Source organism: Apus apus, chromosome 3 (genome assembly GCF_020740795.1).
Source record: "Apus apus isolate bApuApu2 chromosome 3, bApuApu2.pri.cur, whole genome shotgun sequence".
NCBI classification, from domain to species: Eukaryota; Metazoa; Chordata; class Aves; order Apodiformes; family Apodidae; genus Apus; species Apus apus.
The window spans coordinates 8181832-8201256 of record NC_067284.1 but is presented as its reverse complement, the minus strand read 5'-3'; the positions used below and the strand labels follow the sequence as shown (position 1 = coordinate 8201256).

At 37.7% G+C, this 19425-nt stretch overlaps 1 protein-coding gene across 2 annotated transcripts in view; it reads right to left on the bottom strand.

The window, feature by feature from the left end:
- Positions 1 to 19425, bottom strand: part of MMS22L (MMS22 like, DNA repair protein) — a 90617-nt gene that overhangs the window by 52763 nt on the left and 18429 nt on the right. Inside the window, exons 11-14 of one of the 2 annotated variants that reach the window (XM_051615086.1) lie at positions 13348 to 13410; positions 5724 to 5843; positions 5078 to 5304; positions 2242 to 2757 (exon numbers count right to left, since the gene is read on the bottom strand). In XM_051615086.1, coding sequence (XP_051471046.1) covers positions 2242 to 2757; positions 5078 to 5304; positions 5724 to 5843; positions 13348 to 13410 — 926 coding nt within the window. The remainder of the gene's footprint in view (positions 1 to 2241; positions 2758 to 5077; positions 5305 to 5723; positions 5844 to 13347; positions 13411 to 19425) is intronic. The other variant, XM_051615084.1, reaches the window with a different exon arrangement.

The window sequence follows — 19425 nt, the reverse complement described above, 5'->3', positions numbered from 1 at the left end:
AGAGTACTTTCAAAACCTTGTATGCCAAATTTTAGCCCAGAGCAAGTTTTCGCTGCTGTATTACAAACCCTTGAAAATAAAGGTTTATAATGGAAATGCTGACAGATCCTTAACCATAGCAGCATGAATAGCTATAATTAAAGAAGAGCTTTTGGCTACAACCTCACTTTGCAAATGAAAGATTGCAATTTTTACAGTATCCTCAAATAAAAGTGACTGGGAAACCTAGAATGCAGTTCTAGCAATCCAACAAGATACATTAAAGAGGAATTGCTAAAACTATTTGACATTTTAAGCTTTAAATACTGAGGCATTTAGTTAATATAACCCAGTCAGTATTTTCATAATACTACTTAATCAGCAATAAAGAATGCTCCTGTGAGCCATCATCTGTGGTTAGCAGAAAGTGGCACATGAAGTTAATATTTCCTAACAGCCTAGAGGGAGCCGCTTCTCTCTTTAATCAGTGATCTCACTTCCTTCCTACCTGTAAATTCCCTGTCATACAGTTATAAGATCATTAGAGTGCAGCATAAAGAAAAATCACAGTTATGAAAGATGTATCTGATATCTCCCTGGGTCTCAAAAACAGGAGTGAGAATAGCATTGAACCGTTCTGTCCTTTCCCAAGTTTGCAGACTGACCAGGCCTAATCAGTCTGGTTAAGCCCATAATAGTTTAACATTTTGTTGGCACAAAGTCATCCAAATCACCTGAACCACGAAAGTGGTCTTAGTGTTGTTTTACTTGTATGGCAACAGAGGACTATTTTCAGTGAGTCTGTCAAAATGAGAGAGAGAACCAGTAACTCTCTCCTGTTCCATAGAACCTGAAAATCAAAGCGTGCTACAAATGTTATTGAAATAAGCTTCTCCATAAATGGGATAAATAGGCAGGTAGCAGTAACTAAATGTATAAATACAGAAGCTGAATGAAAGAACTATTAAAACAAAGGTATAATAATCTCTCTCATACCAATTAGTATTTGAGGGAGCTGGTAATTCAAATATTCCAGCAGCTCGGATTTTTGTAAGAAAGTGTATGAACACAGCCCTCTACCTTGTCTGAGATAACCTCAGAAGTCTGCAATGATCTATGCCTTCCTGTCTGTGCTACAAGAGGACCACATAACCTTCAGTTCTGGAGAGGTTCAAAATAAGGTCAAGTTATGAAATAGGCAACATTTTCATCAGTCTCAAATTTCTCTCTATTTCATCTTGAAAAACAACACAACAAATGCTATGTATTATCTAATGGAGAAAAAGTCTGTGTCTTTTTTGAAGGCTCCAATTTATTCCAGTAAATACATTCAGTTGAACTGAAATAATAAATAATAAATCAACTAAACTTAGTTTCATGCTTCATCTTTTTTCAAAAGACTGCCTGGAAAACAGTTGTCTTTGGATGTGTAAGCTATTGACAGCTGCAGTCAAACTACTAGACAATAACAAAGAACCTAGTTAAAGAGAGAACTTGCATATGGGCCTCACTATTCCTATTATGCAGTCTTCCACAGCTCTTTCCACATATTTCAGTCTCACACATTTGAAGTAATGGCAGATCAATAGCTGCCTCTTAATATCTTATAAAAAAAGCAGTTTGGGCTTCAAACTGAAGGACTGCTTCTCAAAGGTATCAGTAGACAAAACTATGCTTATTGAAGGGCACTGTGGATGTTGAAAACTGAACTAGTACATCAAAGCACAATTGCTTGAAAGTGTAAAATTATTTCCTTCTTTCCCATCAAACCCCAGACAAGTATTTAAATTTCCATAACTATTCTATGTGATTGCAACCCTGGCGAAAGAGAAAAAAATAGAAGAGTCTAAAAACCAGAATGGTCTGAAAAACAGGATACACTGAAGAAAAAATAAATATAAAAATTCCCAAACACCAAAATCCCCTAACTTAAGTAATCTAATACAGATAATAATTTTCAAATTTCCTGTGCCAAAAGAATGTTGGTATTGTCTGAAACAGCAGCAGCTGATGGCTTTCTACAGAGCCACTAATTCATAACAAATTACCAGGAATGTCAAATCTAATGTCCTGAAATAATAAGGAAACATTCTAAATGCAGTCAGGTATTGGTGGATTTTAAAATTTACCGTTATCATTTACAGTCCTCCAGAGATTTCTCTTCCCTTTTACTCTGCTTCAGTAAAAAATTAAGATGAACTACAGTTTAGCCTTAGACACAAAATCCACATGCCATTCTATATCTACAATCTACCTACTTACCGAAGTCTGGCTAGAACAACCTGAAGAAAATTTAGGACCATACTCAGTTCAGCTCCTCGACAAGCAGGCAGCAGCATAGTAAAGCCATCATTTAGCAACTTTTCCTCAGAAAGGCTCAAGTAGCAGCTCATCTCAAACACTTCCTGGACACCATCAATATAGGTTGAGAGTAGAATCCAGAGATTTTGTTTCTCTTTTTGTGTATTGTCATTTTTGGTTACTAGAAAGGCCTTTGCCTTCTCACGGAAAGCACTTGAGACTTTCTCAGCTAGAACACTAATGTCCATGTTCTTCTCAACATAAATCAAAAGGAAAGCAAAATGACCTCTCCAGATAAGAGCTCTCTGAGACATGGTGATGGAGGATGGAGTCAGGAAATCCAAAAGATCCAACACTCGACTGGCTATATCTTCTGTCTCTGCAAGAACTGCCAGCATGAGGAACAGGTTAAAAAAGTTCTGCAGCCCCACTTCTGTCAGCTCCTGCATTCTTTTGCGGTGGAACTTGGAATAAATTCTACATTAAAAAAAAAAACAAAAACAAAAACAAAACCCAAGAATTATTTTCTTCAAGTATGCAATTTTCTATCTACTTGATAAACTAAAACTTTATTTCTATGCTTTTAGTTTACAGTTATCCTCTTCCAATAACTCTTACATTTTGATTATCCTCTTTTCTCTCCCTTCTTCTACTCATTTGGCTACTGGAACAAATACACCATTTAACTTGTTCTGTGATGGGTGTCCTCCATAGCATGCCTTCACATCAAACTTAGCCCACAGGGGCTGCCAGTAAAGGAAGTAATTTGATGTTGTCATCTTTCAGCAACAGTAAACATTTCCTGTACAGCTTCTTTCCTAAAGTGCCCTTATTTCCAGGTGACACAAATAAAATTCCGAAGAACAACCAGGGATCGTCTTTCCTTTAGCTACTGATTTCTCTTCTTACATTAAACTCTCCCAGCTGGTGCAATCAAAGGTTCACCTACATAACCATCAGTGCAGTAAGAGAGGAAAATGTCTGATGGAAAGCTCAATTTCTCCAAAATGCTTTACTAAAGTCTGTACTGACATCTATTGCACACCTGTTGTATGGACCTGGGACTAGAATTTTGGGATTAATCAAGGAAATTGAAGCTTCTGTGAGAAAAACCTCTCTCCAGCAGGAAGATATTAAGAAATTTTGAGCTGCATTGCTCATATGACAGTGCTCAAGTGGTATGTAGCTGATGGTGAGAAGCACTGATACTTTGCAACTTCAAAGGGATTAACAAAAAGCAGAAAGCTTCCACACAGGTATCTTTTCTGTGACTTTTGCTGAAATCTGGACTTTAAAATAAATGTCGCTATTCACATGAGAGAGAAACCAGACTAAAATGGCTTGCTCAGCTTTAATTTGTATGTTTAAAACCATAGGTATATCCTTCCCCTTCAATTTAAAGTAAGTTCCACATACAGTAGTTAAACATCCATCCATAAATGCTGTTTTTCTATTCTGTCACCTGGAAAAATAGTTGGAAGTGGTGCTGAGGTTATCAAATCTAGCCACCAAAAACTACAGCAAATCCAATTAATGTTTTTTAGTAGTAAATTACTACTGACAAGCATTTGCCTTCTTCATGCATCAATTAATGCTTGGTTAGCTGCTGAAAACAGAGTTCATCCCAAAATCATAGCTGTAGGCTGTTAAATGTTGCTACTTGTGTAATTGATTTATTCAAGGTAGAAATGATGAACACTGGTTGAGCAGATTGAAGCAGTGTGTGTTGTGTTATTATTAATCCCCCTCTTAAATTAGGGAAAGTAACAAGCTATAAGGGAACAAAAAAATAAGTATAATTTGTTTTCAGTAAAAACAGAGTAGGCTAATTAAAATTACTAAAGAAAGTCACAGATTCAGCATCCAACATATTTCTTTCTGTGCAGCTGTAATAATTTTTAAACTGGCACTTTACTGACTGTAACCACTCATGAAATGTACATACACATTAGACATATTTGCTCTTTCTGATAGCCAAGATAATCCCTTTTTCTTGGAAGAAACATGCTACACGGCTTTGTAAGATACGGACACGTGCATTTTTAATATATTTATTACTTAAATACAAAATTATTTTATTTATGCTTAAAACGTTATTAGTACTGAAAATATTTAAAAAAAAAAATCAAAATAAAAAGCCCCAAACAAAACTGATTTTAAGTATTCTATATCCAATTACAAAAATCTTTTAAAAATTAGCACCTGTAATGATCAGTACAATTACTGTAATAAGTGTTCAGGATTCAATAACATATAAAACATCAGGATTTGATTTAGAACTTATACGTATGGTTTCCTGATATCATGACTGACCATACCTCTTCATTAGTATGTTTCAAAATTAAATGAAAAAACCCTCACCAAAAAAATATTGTGAGAAATTTTGGAAACAGTGAAAAAGGAAATGGAACTATAGATGGGATTGCAGGCCTAGCACGAGCCAGCTGGCATGTTCTTGGCCAACACATGGCTTACATGCAGCTCAAACAGAATTTCTATGCTTTAATTATGTTACCTGCCTGGCAATAGAGTTGTACCACTGCGTAGGTGGCCAGTGTACCAAATTCCTGGCCTGTAAGAAAAATAAATTATCACAGGCTATGGATGCCAAGGTGATTCTTGGACCCAGCTTTTGGACCCTGTCACTGCCTCAGCTGGCAACAGAAACTTGAGGGAACAGCTGCCTTCTTCAAATTATGAATCACCCTGGCTCCCTCATCCCTTTACTTTCTCATGAGCACCTTGCTTGCCTACCTAGACCTCGTCCAACACGAGACAAACTAAATAGCAGCCATACCTTCCTTTAATTTGTTTCCAAGGATGCACACCACTGTTCTCTGCTTCTGCTTTCATCATCCGTGCCAAAATGCTGAGAAAAATGAAGTAACTGTTGCTGGACTCGTAAAGGGCAGGGATCTGCTGTTCACTACAGCAACTTTTCACCAACTCAAGCATTGACAAGGAAGTTTTACTAACACTTGCCAGACCCTTCAGACCAAGCCAGGGAACAGTAAAGCAACTGTTCTAAAAGCATAAATGAAAACAGAAAAGATTATAAGTAACAATAAATGCTAATATTCCAAAGGTGATGTGATCCTTCACACACAAAAAAGGACACCACAACTCAAAAAATAAAAATGCATTTTAACTACCTGCAAAGTGTTTTACAAGATCTTAAAATCAGTAGGCCTGATGAAAAATATGAGTAAAAACATATTATAATTAATTCTATTTTGCCATAATGTAATAGGCTATAACATATATTTAAACATTATTTCTTTAATAAATATAGAAAATTTAAGGATACTTCCATAGACTTTTCAGTTTTACAAAAGTATAGCAATTCCACTTGGTTAGAGGAGAATCAGTGTTAATTTTTCGTTGCTAAAAACTGAGGACTGTCAATGTGCACATTCTACATTATTTTTGATTTATCCACTTACCAGGTTCTTGCTGTAATAATCCCAGAGTATGGTGATAACAGAGAGGTTCAGGTCCCAGAAATTACATAAAGTCAAACAGCACTGAAGATGCATTCTTAAGTGTTCCTCTAACACACCAGTCTTGAAAAGGGAATAAAAAGTTTATTGTAGGAGGGGAGCATCATCCTGTCTACACATAAACCAAATGCTACCAGACTATTAAGAGTAATTTCCTAGTATAGAAATTATTTTAACTATAATGCTGAGTAAATGCATCTGCTAATATGAGCAATGAACTAGAAGATCAAAGCTGACAATTGCATCCTGAAATCCCTCCAATATAATAGTTCATAGAATGGTTTGGGTTGGAAGGGACCTAGATGTTCATCTAGTTCTAACCCCCCATGCATGGGCAGGGACACCTTCCACTAGACCAGGTTGCTCAAAGCCCTGTCCAACCCGATCCTGAACACCTTCAGGGATGGGGCACCCACAACCTCCCTGGGCAACCTGTTCCGGTGTCTCACCATCCTCACAGTAATGAATTTCTTCCTCATGTCTGACCCAGATCTCCCCTCTTCCAGTTTAAAACCATTACCCCTCATCCTATAACTACAAACCCTGATAAAAAGTCCCTCCCCAGCTTTCCTGTAGGGACTAATCATGCACCATTTCAGGTGTCCACAGAGTTGTAGACACACTAAGGTAACAGCCAACTCAACATTGTGAGCCTAAATTGAGACATGACTGTATGGTGCAGAACCTCACACACGAGTCAGCTGAATGCTTAAACCCTTCTCTCATGTAGGTCCAAATGAAAGTTCATTTACGACTTATATTGAGGGAAGTTGCAACTATCTGAGGGCTCAAGTTTCTCTTCATAGCATTCCAAACAGGAGGATCTTTTCTTCCTCAGTCATGTCCCTTATCAAATCTCTGTAACATGGCTATACTAACATCACAGACAACTTGAAATCAAGGGCAAATAAATTGCTGAACATTGGAAAAAAAAAAAGCATACCCCAAAAATGCCAGGGGATGGCAAAATATGATATCATTAGGTTTTGCTGGAGTTTGGTGGCTTTTTTATTTGTTTTTTTTGTTTGTTGTTGTTTTTTCATTTGTTGTGTTTTGGGGTTTTTTTGTTGTTTGATTTATTGTGGGGTTTTTTGGCTTTTTTTGTTGTTTAGGGGGTTGTTTGTCTGTTGCTCTTTCTTAATGAAAGGACTGTAGCTGTTACTGGAAGAGCAGGACTTCTGCTCTCACCCACAATGCTACTTTTTATGGCTTACTATGACTTAGAGCTGCTTTTTTCCTGTTTTCAATGCTAAACAAAGGAGTTAAAACTCATTAACTTATCTCTAGCTGGCTATACATTCATGTGAAAAATATTATTTGCTACACTTTATGAAAACACTAAATTATTACACCAGTCATCTACAGTAACTTCTAATCATGCCTGCCTTCTCTTCTGTCCTGGTTTTGTTGGGCCAGAATTACAAAATAATTTTTCTGTTGAGAGAAACTGTTGCTTTGAGAGGCTGCAGAGTCCAATTATGTGTGAACAGAAGAGATAAAATGCCTTGTTTTCATTTATACACAACTCTGATACGCAGTTTTCCACAGTGACCAAGGTTGAGGGTAGTTTTGAAACATGCTGGTTGCAGTGGGCTGGGAAGGGCAAAGCCCAGGGCAGCTGACCCAAGCTGGCCAACAGAAGTGTTCCATACCATAAACATCACCCTCACTAAGTATTGGGAAATTTGCAGGGATTACAGAATCAAAGAATCACCAAGGCCAGAAAAGACCTTTGAGATCATCAAGTCCAGCCTATGACCTGACACCACCACATCAGCTAGATCATTTACCCTCAATGCTTAACCATAGACCTGTAATAGTAGACCCTTAACCCTAGACCATTTATACTAGATGCTTATGCCTAGACCCTTAAACCTTGACCCTTAATGCTAGAGTCCTAACCCTGGACAGAATCATCCCAGAAGATCATCTAGTCCAACAAAAACCTAAATCCCCCTACCATAACCTAATCTACCCAATCAGTGCTTAAATCATGCTGCTAAGCACTCTCTCTGTATTTCTCTTAAATACTTCCAGGGATGGGTGTTCCCAGGGCAGCCTATTCCACTGTCTCATCGCTCAGTAAAGAAATTCTAATATCAATCTAAACCTCCCCTGGTGCAACTTTAGGCCACTTCCTGTGGTCCTGTCATTATTTACCTGATGGAAGAGGTCAACTCAGGCACATGGTTTTTCCTTCTACTATGGCTGCTTTCCCAAGAGGGTCCTGTCTGTCTTGTTGGTCATCCCACACCTGAGGCCTGTTCTTCTACTTGCTGTGACCATTGTGTTCTCACCAGAGCTGTTGTGGGCATTTGGCCTTCACTGATAGAAGCTCACAGCTCACCATTATGGTCTGGAGCAGAGCATAACTTTGTATCTTATATTACTAGTGGGGTTAATATTAGCTCATTGTTATTCTATTAAATATCTTTTCATTTCAATCCTTTTCCTTATTCCCCTTCTCAGGTGGGGTCAGGCAATAGAACAACTGTCTAAATCACAACATCCTCTCTTGAGCAATTAATGTAGGACATATGGCTTCTTAATTGGTGTGTTTCTAAAACAACTTGAAAATTGAAAGGGCATTTTCAGTTATCATAGAAAAATTGCATATTCCAGACCTAATATTCAGTAACAGACAAAAAAAAAAATTGAAATTAAAAAAAAAATAAATCTGCAAGAGACTCACTAAAAGATGTACAGAATAATAATCCAAATGAAATAAAAATGCCTACAAACGAAAGGTGGTTCTCAAGTACTGTTGTTATATACAACACAACCGTAACTATTAAATCAGGAGTGTTTCCAAAATAGCAGTCTTACACAAAAAACAGGGACAGAACTGCAGCCACTTTCAACAGCTGCTTTTCTTTTAATGAATAAAAGCAAGGGTCTTGATAGAAAACAAAAAACCTGCAGCTGAACAGATCTATTTCTCTAGAGAGAGCTACTCAGTTACAAAAGATGTAAAAATAACCACAAACAAAACACAAACCAAAACACACATCCTTTATAAAGAGAATGTTCAGTCTTAAAACTCTAATTTGCGCATAGGATTATGTTTAGAATCTAATTCTAAACAAACAATGACTGCTTCATTTCAATCAATTCAACAACAAACATGGTACTGTGAGCAGTTTCCACTTCAACCATTATTTATCTGTCCAACAATGGTTTTAGAACAGTTTCCAAAACCGAGACAGTAGTGAAGGCTTTATCTCAAATTTAATATGAAAAGAGTTCTCCAGACTTGAAACATCCCTGGGATTAATGGATTCTCTCATTGCTCTTTTGCTTAAAATGGTCTGCTTGCTCTGCTGGAAATACTATCAGAAGAACTCTTGAGGTAGTCAGCTTTTAATTTATTGCAGAAGGGAGGAACACCAGATACTATCAAAATGACAGGACTTTCTAAACCCAGTATTTTTCTCTTATGACCTCCCACTGTAATAACAGAATTGGTTTCCTAGAACTCCAACAAATACTTCCATATCTCTTTCAGAGAAGAATTAAACAAAAAATATAGCAAAGGTATAAGGAAACTGGGCAGAAATGAAACCACATAAAACATTTATTTTCTAAATTGAGTGGCAGCTAATAAGACAGACTGTTTGTTTTTAGAAATAAAAAAGCTTTTGATTCTTTGTAAAACTTTCTAAACACAACTTCATCTTGTACTGACAATCCATAAATTTAGTCAGTTTGATGTTGCTTAGTACACAAGTTATGGTAATATTCCTAGTACAACAATTTTATTTTTGTAGTACAAATAGAATTGTAAACCAGCTCCACTTTTGTCATTAGCCCAGCAACAAATACGAAAATTCCAACAGAAGTAGGGAATACTTCATGTAACTAGTTTCTCCATAAATGTTCTTTTTTGTGATACAGATGGGAGATCTTTCACATAAGCAATTGTCTTCAACTCCATCCATCAAGAATTATAAAAAAGAAAAGTTTCTGGCTGAAAAACTCATCAGTCTGTCAACTGTTTGAAGCTGAAAGGATATATCTAAAGAAGCAAACACTCTGCACTTGCCCAGATATCCAGTATTGCTCCTATATTTATTTATAGCTCACAAATAGAAGATTTTTGCTTCCCATCTCCATTTGTCTCCTAACCTGAACAGCACCTTCACATCTTTTCCTTTCTCAGAAGTAGGCTGACTATATATAAAGAAGTTCCTACCTGAAGACAGGGGACTGCAGCACCCCTCTGCCACCTGCAGCAGCACATGGGATACCTAACTCAGAAAGTCTTTATCACCCTCAAAATCAGGCATATGCTGGATGAAGGGGGCTCAGACTCCGCTGCCTGCATGAGGGCAGACCTCTCTGTGCTTGGGGTCACTAAACTGTTTTACTGAAACTACCAAAATGCTGTGGGTTTAACACTGGTTACTCATTTTTGCATCCCAACACTTAGCTGTCCTAAGGACATTAAAGCTAACTCCAGCTTCTGCTGATTCACCAAAGATGAACATGCTTTTCTTTAATTTGATGATGCTTTCTTACCCTCAAAATCCATGCCCACAACAGTGCCTATTAAATCATCTTTTTGCAACATAGAAATTGAAGTTCACATGAAGAAAAATTAAGTTACTGTTAGGAGATAAATTATCATTTTACATGACAAATGTATGATCTGTACCTTTTTTCATATGCTTTTGAACACACAAAACTATGCATGCTTGAATTCCTCTCCATTTCCCTCTATCCTTTGTATATTCCCATTGTCCTTCTGAACATGTATAATCTACAAGCTTTTGATGTCAGGGAGCAACAAACCCAAGTGGATTATGAGGTTGATGGACATACTGTGTACTAAACGTTATTAGTTTTTAAGATGCTCTATATTTAAAAATGAAGTTTCTAACCAGCAATCCCTGCTCTCTCTTGCAAATGAGTCATTTGGCACTATCATTTCCTCCACCTTATTTTGCACAGCTGTAACAGTGCATCTCTAGTACAAGTAATAGAGGGTATATGCTGAAAAGGATGGCTCAGATAGGGTTTACAAACAAACTCACGCCAAGTGTTACTGGGCAGTATCATCAATACTTTCCTGTTGTTCATTCAAAGAGCCCTGTTCTCCATTTTGCTTCTTCCTGCTTCTCCGTGTTCCATTTCATTTTTGCCTTACTGATATCTCATTGTGCTTCTCATTCCTACATTTTCTCGTCTAAAAAATACATGCTCAGAATATATCCAGAGATACAAAAGGCTAAGATAAAAGGTAAGAGTGGCCACATGAAGCTAATAGATCATCAGAGGAGAGGGACATGTCTACTGGTAAAAGAAAGATTCCTTCCTAGACACCATCAAGAAGGCTGGTGAGCAGGGATAGGAAGTGGGGTGCATTTTGTAATAAAAGTACCTACATGCACTCATGCATGCACATATAGGGACTAATGCTTCAGTGAGCATATCCTACAAGCAGCTGACTCCATAATGTGAGGAAAAATAGTGAATAAATAGGAAAAAAGGGAAATAAATTAGACGGCTTCTTTGGCTTCTAATAGTTGCAAACAAATCCTTGGCAAATGAGGGTTTGTTTTAATTCCAAAAGTGGTTGCCTTTAGAAATCAAAACAGATATTTGCCTCATATTACTGTGTCATGACGGACTCATTATTCAAGTCTTCTAAACCTGGCCACCTGGCTGCCTTTCTAAACAGTCTATAATTCAATACTTGTTTATCAGAATAATCAAAAAGCTGTATATTTTATGTACATTCAACTTCAGAGTAATCTTTCCTCAAAATAATAAAAATTCACAAAAAATATTAGTATTTTGAAGAAAAACATAACTACAAGTGTCATGTTACTGTTTCTCAGATTGTTGACATACAGAAAATGCAACACAGGAAGGTGGCTAATAAGCTACTTACATTTTTATGCCTCTTATCTAAATCTCTCCAGTTTCTCTCACAGAATCAAGCATCCAGTAAGTTTTGTCACCATTCTAGTTTTAATGCATATGCAGGGTGTGGGCATCCAGTTACATAATGTGAAATCATTCAGAGTTAACCTTTTAAACTTAAAGACTACATAAACAAATTTCAGAGTTTATGATTAACATAATTTTTCAACTTTTTGATATCTATATGTTGTTTCAACTATTCTAACAACTACAAAATACCTTTTTGTAAAAACTCCAATTATAACTCTACTCCACTGTCATAAGACCCCACGTGGAGAACTGTGTCCAGCTCTGGAGTCCCCAGCACAAGAGGGACATGGACCTGTTGGAACGAGTCCAGAGAAGGACCACAAAAAAGATCCCAGGGCTGGAGCACCTCTCCTATGAAGACAGGCTGAGAGAGTTGGGGTTGTTTAGCCTGGAGTGGAGAAGGCTTGAGGGAGACCTCATAGCGGCCTTCCAGTGCCTGAAGTGGCTACAGGAAAGCTGGGGAGGGGCTGTTTACAAGGGTTTGTAGTGACAGGATGAGGGGCAAGGGTTTTTTACAATGAGGGTGGTGAAGCACTGGAACAGGTTGCCCAGAGAGGTGGTGGAGACCCCATTCCTGGACACATTCAAGGTCAGGCTTGATGAGGCTCTGAGCAACTTGATCTAGTTTAAAAGGTCCCTGTGCACTGCAGGGGGGCTGGACTAGATGACCTTTAGAGGTGCCTTCCAACTCCACACATTCTATGATTCTGTGATTCTAACACGTATTGTTCCATACTTCAGCTTCACCCACAGTTGTTGTTACAGCCTGAGAAAGGCAGCAATAACAAAAAAGAACTGAATCCTCTTCTGCTTTCAACAACAGAACTTCACAGTTGTGGGTTTTTTAATTTCATTTAAGACCAAATAAAAAAATATACGTTTCTTCTCATATTAAGCATACACAAATTAAAGACATTATTTTTATAGGTGTTGCTGATACAGCATTTGTAATTTGTACCATACAACTTCAGAACAAATTTATAGAGCTGCAATGTAGCATATTTAAAAACGTGATGAACAGCATATTTAAAAGCATTTTAAAAGGAGGTCAGTTCTGACCTCTGGGCCATGAAACATTGCATTAACAGTTCTGCAGAAAGAAAAATGATAAGGTATGAAATGAGTGCTCAGAAACTAGAACCTTATCAGTAAGAGTTTGATTCAAGCCTGTAAGACAAATTGCTCAGCAACACAAGTCACCTTCCTGCTGTGATGAGGATATAGCTGAATTTTCAATGCAACTGACTATCTCCCTCATCATGTCCCCTCAACTTGATATCCTTACAATTGGTATCTGGTTTACATTTTCTAAGCATCCAGCTCTTACTCTGAATACATCTTGTCTGAGTAGCCATATACCTACCCTTCCAGGATAATTATCTTTTTCCTTTACCTGACAATTTAGCATCAAGCACAACCACTTTAAAGCTAACAAGGAGGGAACTGCATACTGCCATAGTTCAGCTACGTCAAGGATGTTCATTTACCTGTGGTAAAAACACTAGAATTCCAAAAATATGCATGTTAGTGGGACTTTGTTTCATGCACTATCTTTTCCTGAAAGCATCCCTCACATTTTCTGTGTTCGTTATTTCTTTCTTTACACACTTACTTGAGCATCAGTGGATTTTTTAAGGAGTTCTTCCACAAATTTCCAATTGGATTCCTTCTGTTTCTGAAAAATAACGAGTATCAGCATAAAATAGCATTTGTATTCCTCAGAGGAATCATTATGTAATGACATGAAAATAAGCAGGCAAGAGATTTTCAGAACTATTTTGTGTCATGACCGAAAACAGTTTTTTTTGTTTTGTTTTATGAGTGTAATTGATTTCTGTCCTAAAAATTAAACCTCAAAAACAAATAAAGAGACAAAAATAAAGCATACGTCATTTCAACAGGTTTAAGTGACTCATTTGTAATCCCAACCTTCACTTTTAGTAAAGAAGCAAAACATTGAGGCATTTTTTATTTGTACAAGCAGTAAGTGTGTCTCGTTCTCACACTTTCTTCTTTTTAATGATCTGTAAAAAGGAAGATATGAGGGATAAGGAGGAAAAGGTAAAAGCTCAGCTTGTCTTTTATCATTTCAATGAAAAAAACAGTTCTAACTCATTTTTCCCAGGCCAAACATTATAGGTTGTTTTGGCTGACTCAGTAAGAAGTTGGCCAGATAGTAATGGCCTATATAGATAGGAAAAAACAGAGGGTAGGTAAAATATGGCACACAATTAATATTCTTCAGCTTCAGAAGACAGATGCATATCCATCTGAATCAACTAGACCATGCTAGTGAAGTAAAAGAGTTGCATGGCAAAGTACATTAAAAAGGATGAGAAAAAAATTGTATTTAGGCAAATTGGGAAAGAAACAGGTAGAATGTTTTGTAACTAAGGCTATTTCCAAGGAAAAAAACCAAAGGGCAACCAAGCCAATACACCTGCAATTCCAGGAGGTCCAAAAATCATCTCTTCCACTCAGCTATGTGCAGCTTGTGCAGATAACTAGATGTGTGAAGATAGTACTTTCACTATTGTCCTGCCTTACTCATTCCCTTCACTATCACAACTGTTAATGCTTGTAAATTATCCTGCAGACCATCTGTCCTTTAATGTCTCTACAGAGCATACAATAAAGAGCATCTTATGCTTTGATAAGTGAAATATAACTACTTTCCAACTGCAACACCATCATGCCCCATCCTTCTCTGCTAAATACCGTGACTTGGTGACAGTTCCACACAGAACCTCAAAATGTACTGAGAGACTTTTGAAGATGAAGTCTTTAAAAAGATGCACTTTAAAAAGAGGCATTAATACGTACGTAACTCAGTTTGAGTCACTTGGTGGCTTTACTTTTTTTGCATGATGAGAGAAAGAGAATTCTGAAAGATTGCCAATGGTAGCAAGTTGCAGTTTGTAGACTGTTTATGGAACAAATATGAATGAAAGGAGAGATCTGCAGAAAGTTACACTAAAGCTGTGATTTCACGATTCAGGAATTTGAGCAGTATCAATTAAGGAGTACCCACTGCTTCCTTCTTAACCCGCCAGCTGCTCTTCCTGCCCTCTCAGCTGCAGCATGCCATTGCTTGGTTGTCCTGGTACTTCTGTCTGTGGCACACAGTGTGAACCAGATCAGTGAACTGACCCTGAGCTTTAGGAGAGAAAGAAATAATGAGAAAGAGAAGAGGGACTGACCTAGGTCTTAAAATAGGCGCACAAATAATTGTGCCAGAACAGCAGAGGACATATCATGCCTAGGGTGTCTTAAGCTGTTTTTGAGGCCAGAGCCTTAACATCTGAGGGGTGGATGTCAACAGGAAGGGGCCAGTCTCTTTTTGGTGGTGCCCAGCAATAGGACAAGGAACAATGGGTATAAGCTACAATAAAGGAAGTTCCACCTCAACATGAAGAGAAACTTCATTACTCTGAGGGTGATGGAGCACTGGAACAGGCTGTCCAGAGAAGTTGTGGAGTCTCCTTCTCTGGAGACTTTCCAAACCTGCCTGAATTCATTCCTGTGTGGCCTGCCCTAGGTGGTCCTGCTCTGGCAGGTTGGTTGGACTTGCTGATCTCTAGAGGTCCCTTCCAACCCCTACCATTCTGTGATTCTATGATCATGAAATGAAAGCCAGCATCCTGTCATAAAGAGCCCACTGAACCAACAAGTAGCCAAAGAGTAAAGGCAGCACTTCAACAAGGAGTAGGACCCCAGAAGTGCACAATCAGCATTCCCAGACAGTTGTGGCTAGTACAGCAGATTTTCATTTTTACTTCAGAATTTAGAGCTTGATGGCATTACAATACCTGAACGCTAGCATGGTCCTACCGCAGATGCCAGGAGAGGTGTAGATACTGAGAAAGTTCTGCTAAATGGCTATGAGGCATCTGAATGTCTGGCTCAGCCTGCTCAGAGCATGTGTTTAGCACTCCCACAAGGACACAGGATTTATACAAAAGGTGTTAATTGCCAAAGTTCCATCTCAGCTGCACTATGCAGATCAGCTTACAAGATCCTGGAGTAATCTAGGGCAAACTCCTGACAACAAATGGAATTGATTACAGGAATGCACCCAGATTCAGCCTAAACTCAGGAAAGAATTACACCAACCACCTGCTGCACTCTTTTTTCAGCCTCAATTGTCTCTAACTTTTAAACAGACTTGTTTCATTCAAATAGCACTAAATTTACTTCCTAACAGTATTCCCTGTTACACTGGCAATATCGCCTGGCAACTGTTCACAATCCATCTTTATCAGAGAGTAAGTAGGATCTACACTTCTTACTCCAAACTAGCTGGCTCCTCTCTCTACCTGCAAAGTGTCCTAAAATGAAAAGAACCTGAAGACCTTACAGTGCATAAACGTGCTGCTAAAACGAAAGCTTTGAGCTGAGACTGTCTGGGTTCTCAGCGATAAACTTTTGCAGAGACTAACAACTGGCTACCTGAAAGAGCCATACTAGGCTTCTCAGCTGGAAGTCCATGTTTGCATATCTTGCCACACAGTTATTTCAGATTATTCTATTCAAAGGCAATAAGTCTTAGCCTCAAGTAACTCTGACTACATTTCCCTAGCCCACAGTATATTGAAATTGACCCCTGCAATGTTCAGAAGCAGCACATTTTCTCATCAGGTCCCATTTGGTTCTTAAATGTACCAATCCTAATTTTCAGAAGTGTGAAGTGGGACCTGAATGTACATGACTCATAGCAGAGAGTCTAGGAAACCTGGCCAAAATTTTCTAGTTTAAAAAAATGGTTTAATGTGTATGAAATAAATATTCAATACATATGAATCATTGCATATTTGAAATTATGTTATATGAGCTAAAGGGGAAAAAAATAAAAGAAGCAAGCCTGAAACCTATTTAGAATTTTAAAAGCTTTCATAATAACCTCAAGGCCATGCAGACCACATTAAAAAATTGAAAATCTTCTACAGGTGACATAGGCTTAGAGGCAATTTTTGCTACAGAGCACATGAATAACCATCATTATGACACATCACCCTCCCACCTCTGATCACAGTTAATTAAAAGAAAGCATGTGTCATGGAGCTATTGCATCAGATGTTTAACCAACAAAACAGAACTACATTGAGCCCTAATGTAACTCCACTGACTTCACAAATTTCTATCACAGACTATTTTATCTTAAAATGTTCAAAGAATGTTTGAGGCAGTAATTCGGTGGGGGGACAGGGGGGGCAGCTGGTGGAAGAACCTAAAGAAATGGTTAGCATCTGCTGTTTATGACAAATTACATTCTTGTGGTGTGTGAAAGGTCTCTGTGTTATTGAAATATTTTTTTGTAAGGAGCCGTGGCACTTAAGAGAACAAGGGATCCCTGGACAAACTCATAACCGTGCTCAGAGAAATGCAAAGCACAGCTAACAGTTTGAACAGAAAGACTACCAGAAACATTAAGAGGAGTGTGCACAGGATGGTCTCATGATTTGCAAATTGAGATTTGGACATTCTCTTCTCCCAGGCGGGCTCTATGGAAAAAATATTATTTACATTTGGGCAAGTCACTTTGTCTCAGATTCTTACTTAAAAATAAGAACATCAAAAATTCTTTCTTCTATTCTACATGTTTAGCTTATTTAAATAATACAGTGTCTGGGGCAAACAATAATCTCTCAAAAGGCTAAATACATACTATGTGTCTGTATGAGAGAGGAAAAAAAAACAATGATCACAGTAAACAGTATCGTTGCATTCTGATTAGGGCATAAAATATAAGAAACCCAGGACAAATGTCTACTTCACTCTAGTTTCTGTATTCAACCTGGGAATAACCTTTTCCCTCCCTGTAAGTTCCTCTAATAAGCAGGCAGTAATTCAATCTTCCCAGCATCCCTCTGAAATACAATATGGACTGTGGTCCGTTCCCACTACCTTAGTAATGAGACAAAAGCAAGGGAAGCTTGAGTGTAACAATCAGTTGTGGTCTGCAATTTTACACTGTATGAATGTGTAAGATGTTGCTTCCTTTTGCCCTGATATTACTAGAAAAGACTGAACCATACGATAGTGAGCAACCTGGCACAGGACCAGAAAAGATCTGTCAACCTGCAAGCAGCAGAAGCATCCCACGTTTATCAAGTCCTGTAGTCACCAGAAATAGTAATTAAATTTTTAACTAAGTAATCAAGCACTAAGTTACCACACCTTCCCTATCTTTTTTTTTTTTTTTTTTGATAAATCAGGGAATTTGCAAGATAAAAATTAATGAAAGTAATTCTTACTTTTATTAGAAAGTTTAATTTAACTTAGGATTAAAAGCATTCACAGAAGTTAAACATTTCAGCATTTTTCATTTTTTCTCTGCTTATATACTAATGCTTTTGAATATCTAAAGATGAAGGGAGGGGGCATTTTATATTATCAAAATAAATGAATCAAGTGATGTGATCAGATTCCACCCTCTTTAGAGACTGGCAGTTCACAAACATGTCAAGGTTTTAAACTTTTGTCCTAAGTCATGAATGAAAATCATGGTAAAATTTTTACAGAAAAAGGTATGACCTTTCTAGTTTTAATACACACTAATAAATTGCAAATAATAAAAGACATCTCACAAGAAAAGGCAACCAAGCCCAATTTGAAGAAGTGATATATTGTTGATGCTTGGAAAAGTAGAAGATATGAGCAATCCAGCTGAAATGTGGAAAAAACCCCACAAAGCAACACCAAAAAAACAAAACCAAACACCTCTAAAATGAAACAAAAGATAAAGGAACAGATGCCAGAAGATGATATGACTAATTCTCCTTACTGCCAAGAAGCACTATCAGACAAAAAGCCCCCACAAAACCTAGATATCTCGCTCTTCAACTGCCTTTTTGGCTTCCAGTCAGCTCCCTCTATAGTCATTTAAGAAAAACAGGCAGCTCTCACACTTCTCAAAATGGATGAATTGCCTTAGCAAGGTCCTATTTCCTCTCTAGTTAATTATTAGAAACTTAAAACTAGGCAGCTTGAGTGTCAGAGTAACTGACTGAAAGAAGGGTCCATGAAGGAATTTGATGCATCAGTACCAAGTATGGCCCTCCATTTATCTTACAGGTGTAGGAATGGCATGTGTAGGTCTCATCTAGGCCTCTTAAAGGATGCATGATAATGTCAAGCCCCTCACAATGAAATCCACAGACAAGAACCTGAATAATAGAGGACTAGCCTACTCTAGCCAGTAGGAAAATCTAAGGCCATCTTCCAAAGCAAATGCCTTGCAACCTCCTGCCAGAACTTCCTAAACTGAAGCTTCCTAAACTTGAATTCAACCGTTACTAGACAGTAGGTAGCACACCAAGACAGAAAATTAAGCTGTTTACACCAATATATACGGACCTCATTATGCCATTGCTGTGATGCAAAGACAATGAAATTACAGACTGGAATTTATGCAAAGCAGAGCTAGCACTTCAAAAAACTAAAAAAAAACAAATGGCATTAACAATTACACAGTCAATGTTTGAGGTTTATGTGTAATGTGTTGAGTTCCTAGAACAACAAACCCAGTCCAGCATTTCTTCTACAGGCAGACAGTCTTAAAACATATGCTACATCATTAAGTATGTTTGCTACTAAGTAGTTGGTATATTTTAAGTTTCCTTAATACAGTAATCTATTGAGTATTTGGTGTACAAATACGTTAGGGGTTCCTGCAATGTTTACTGACTTG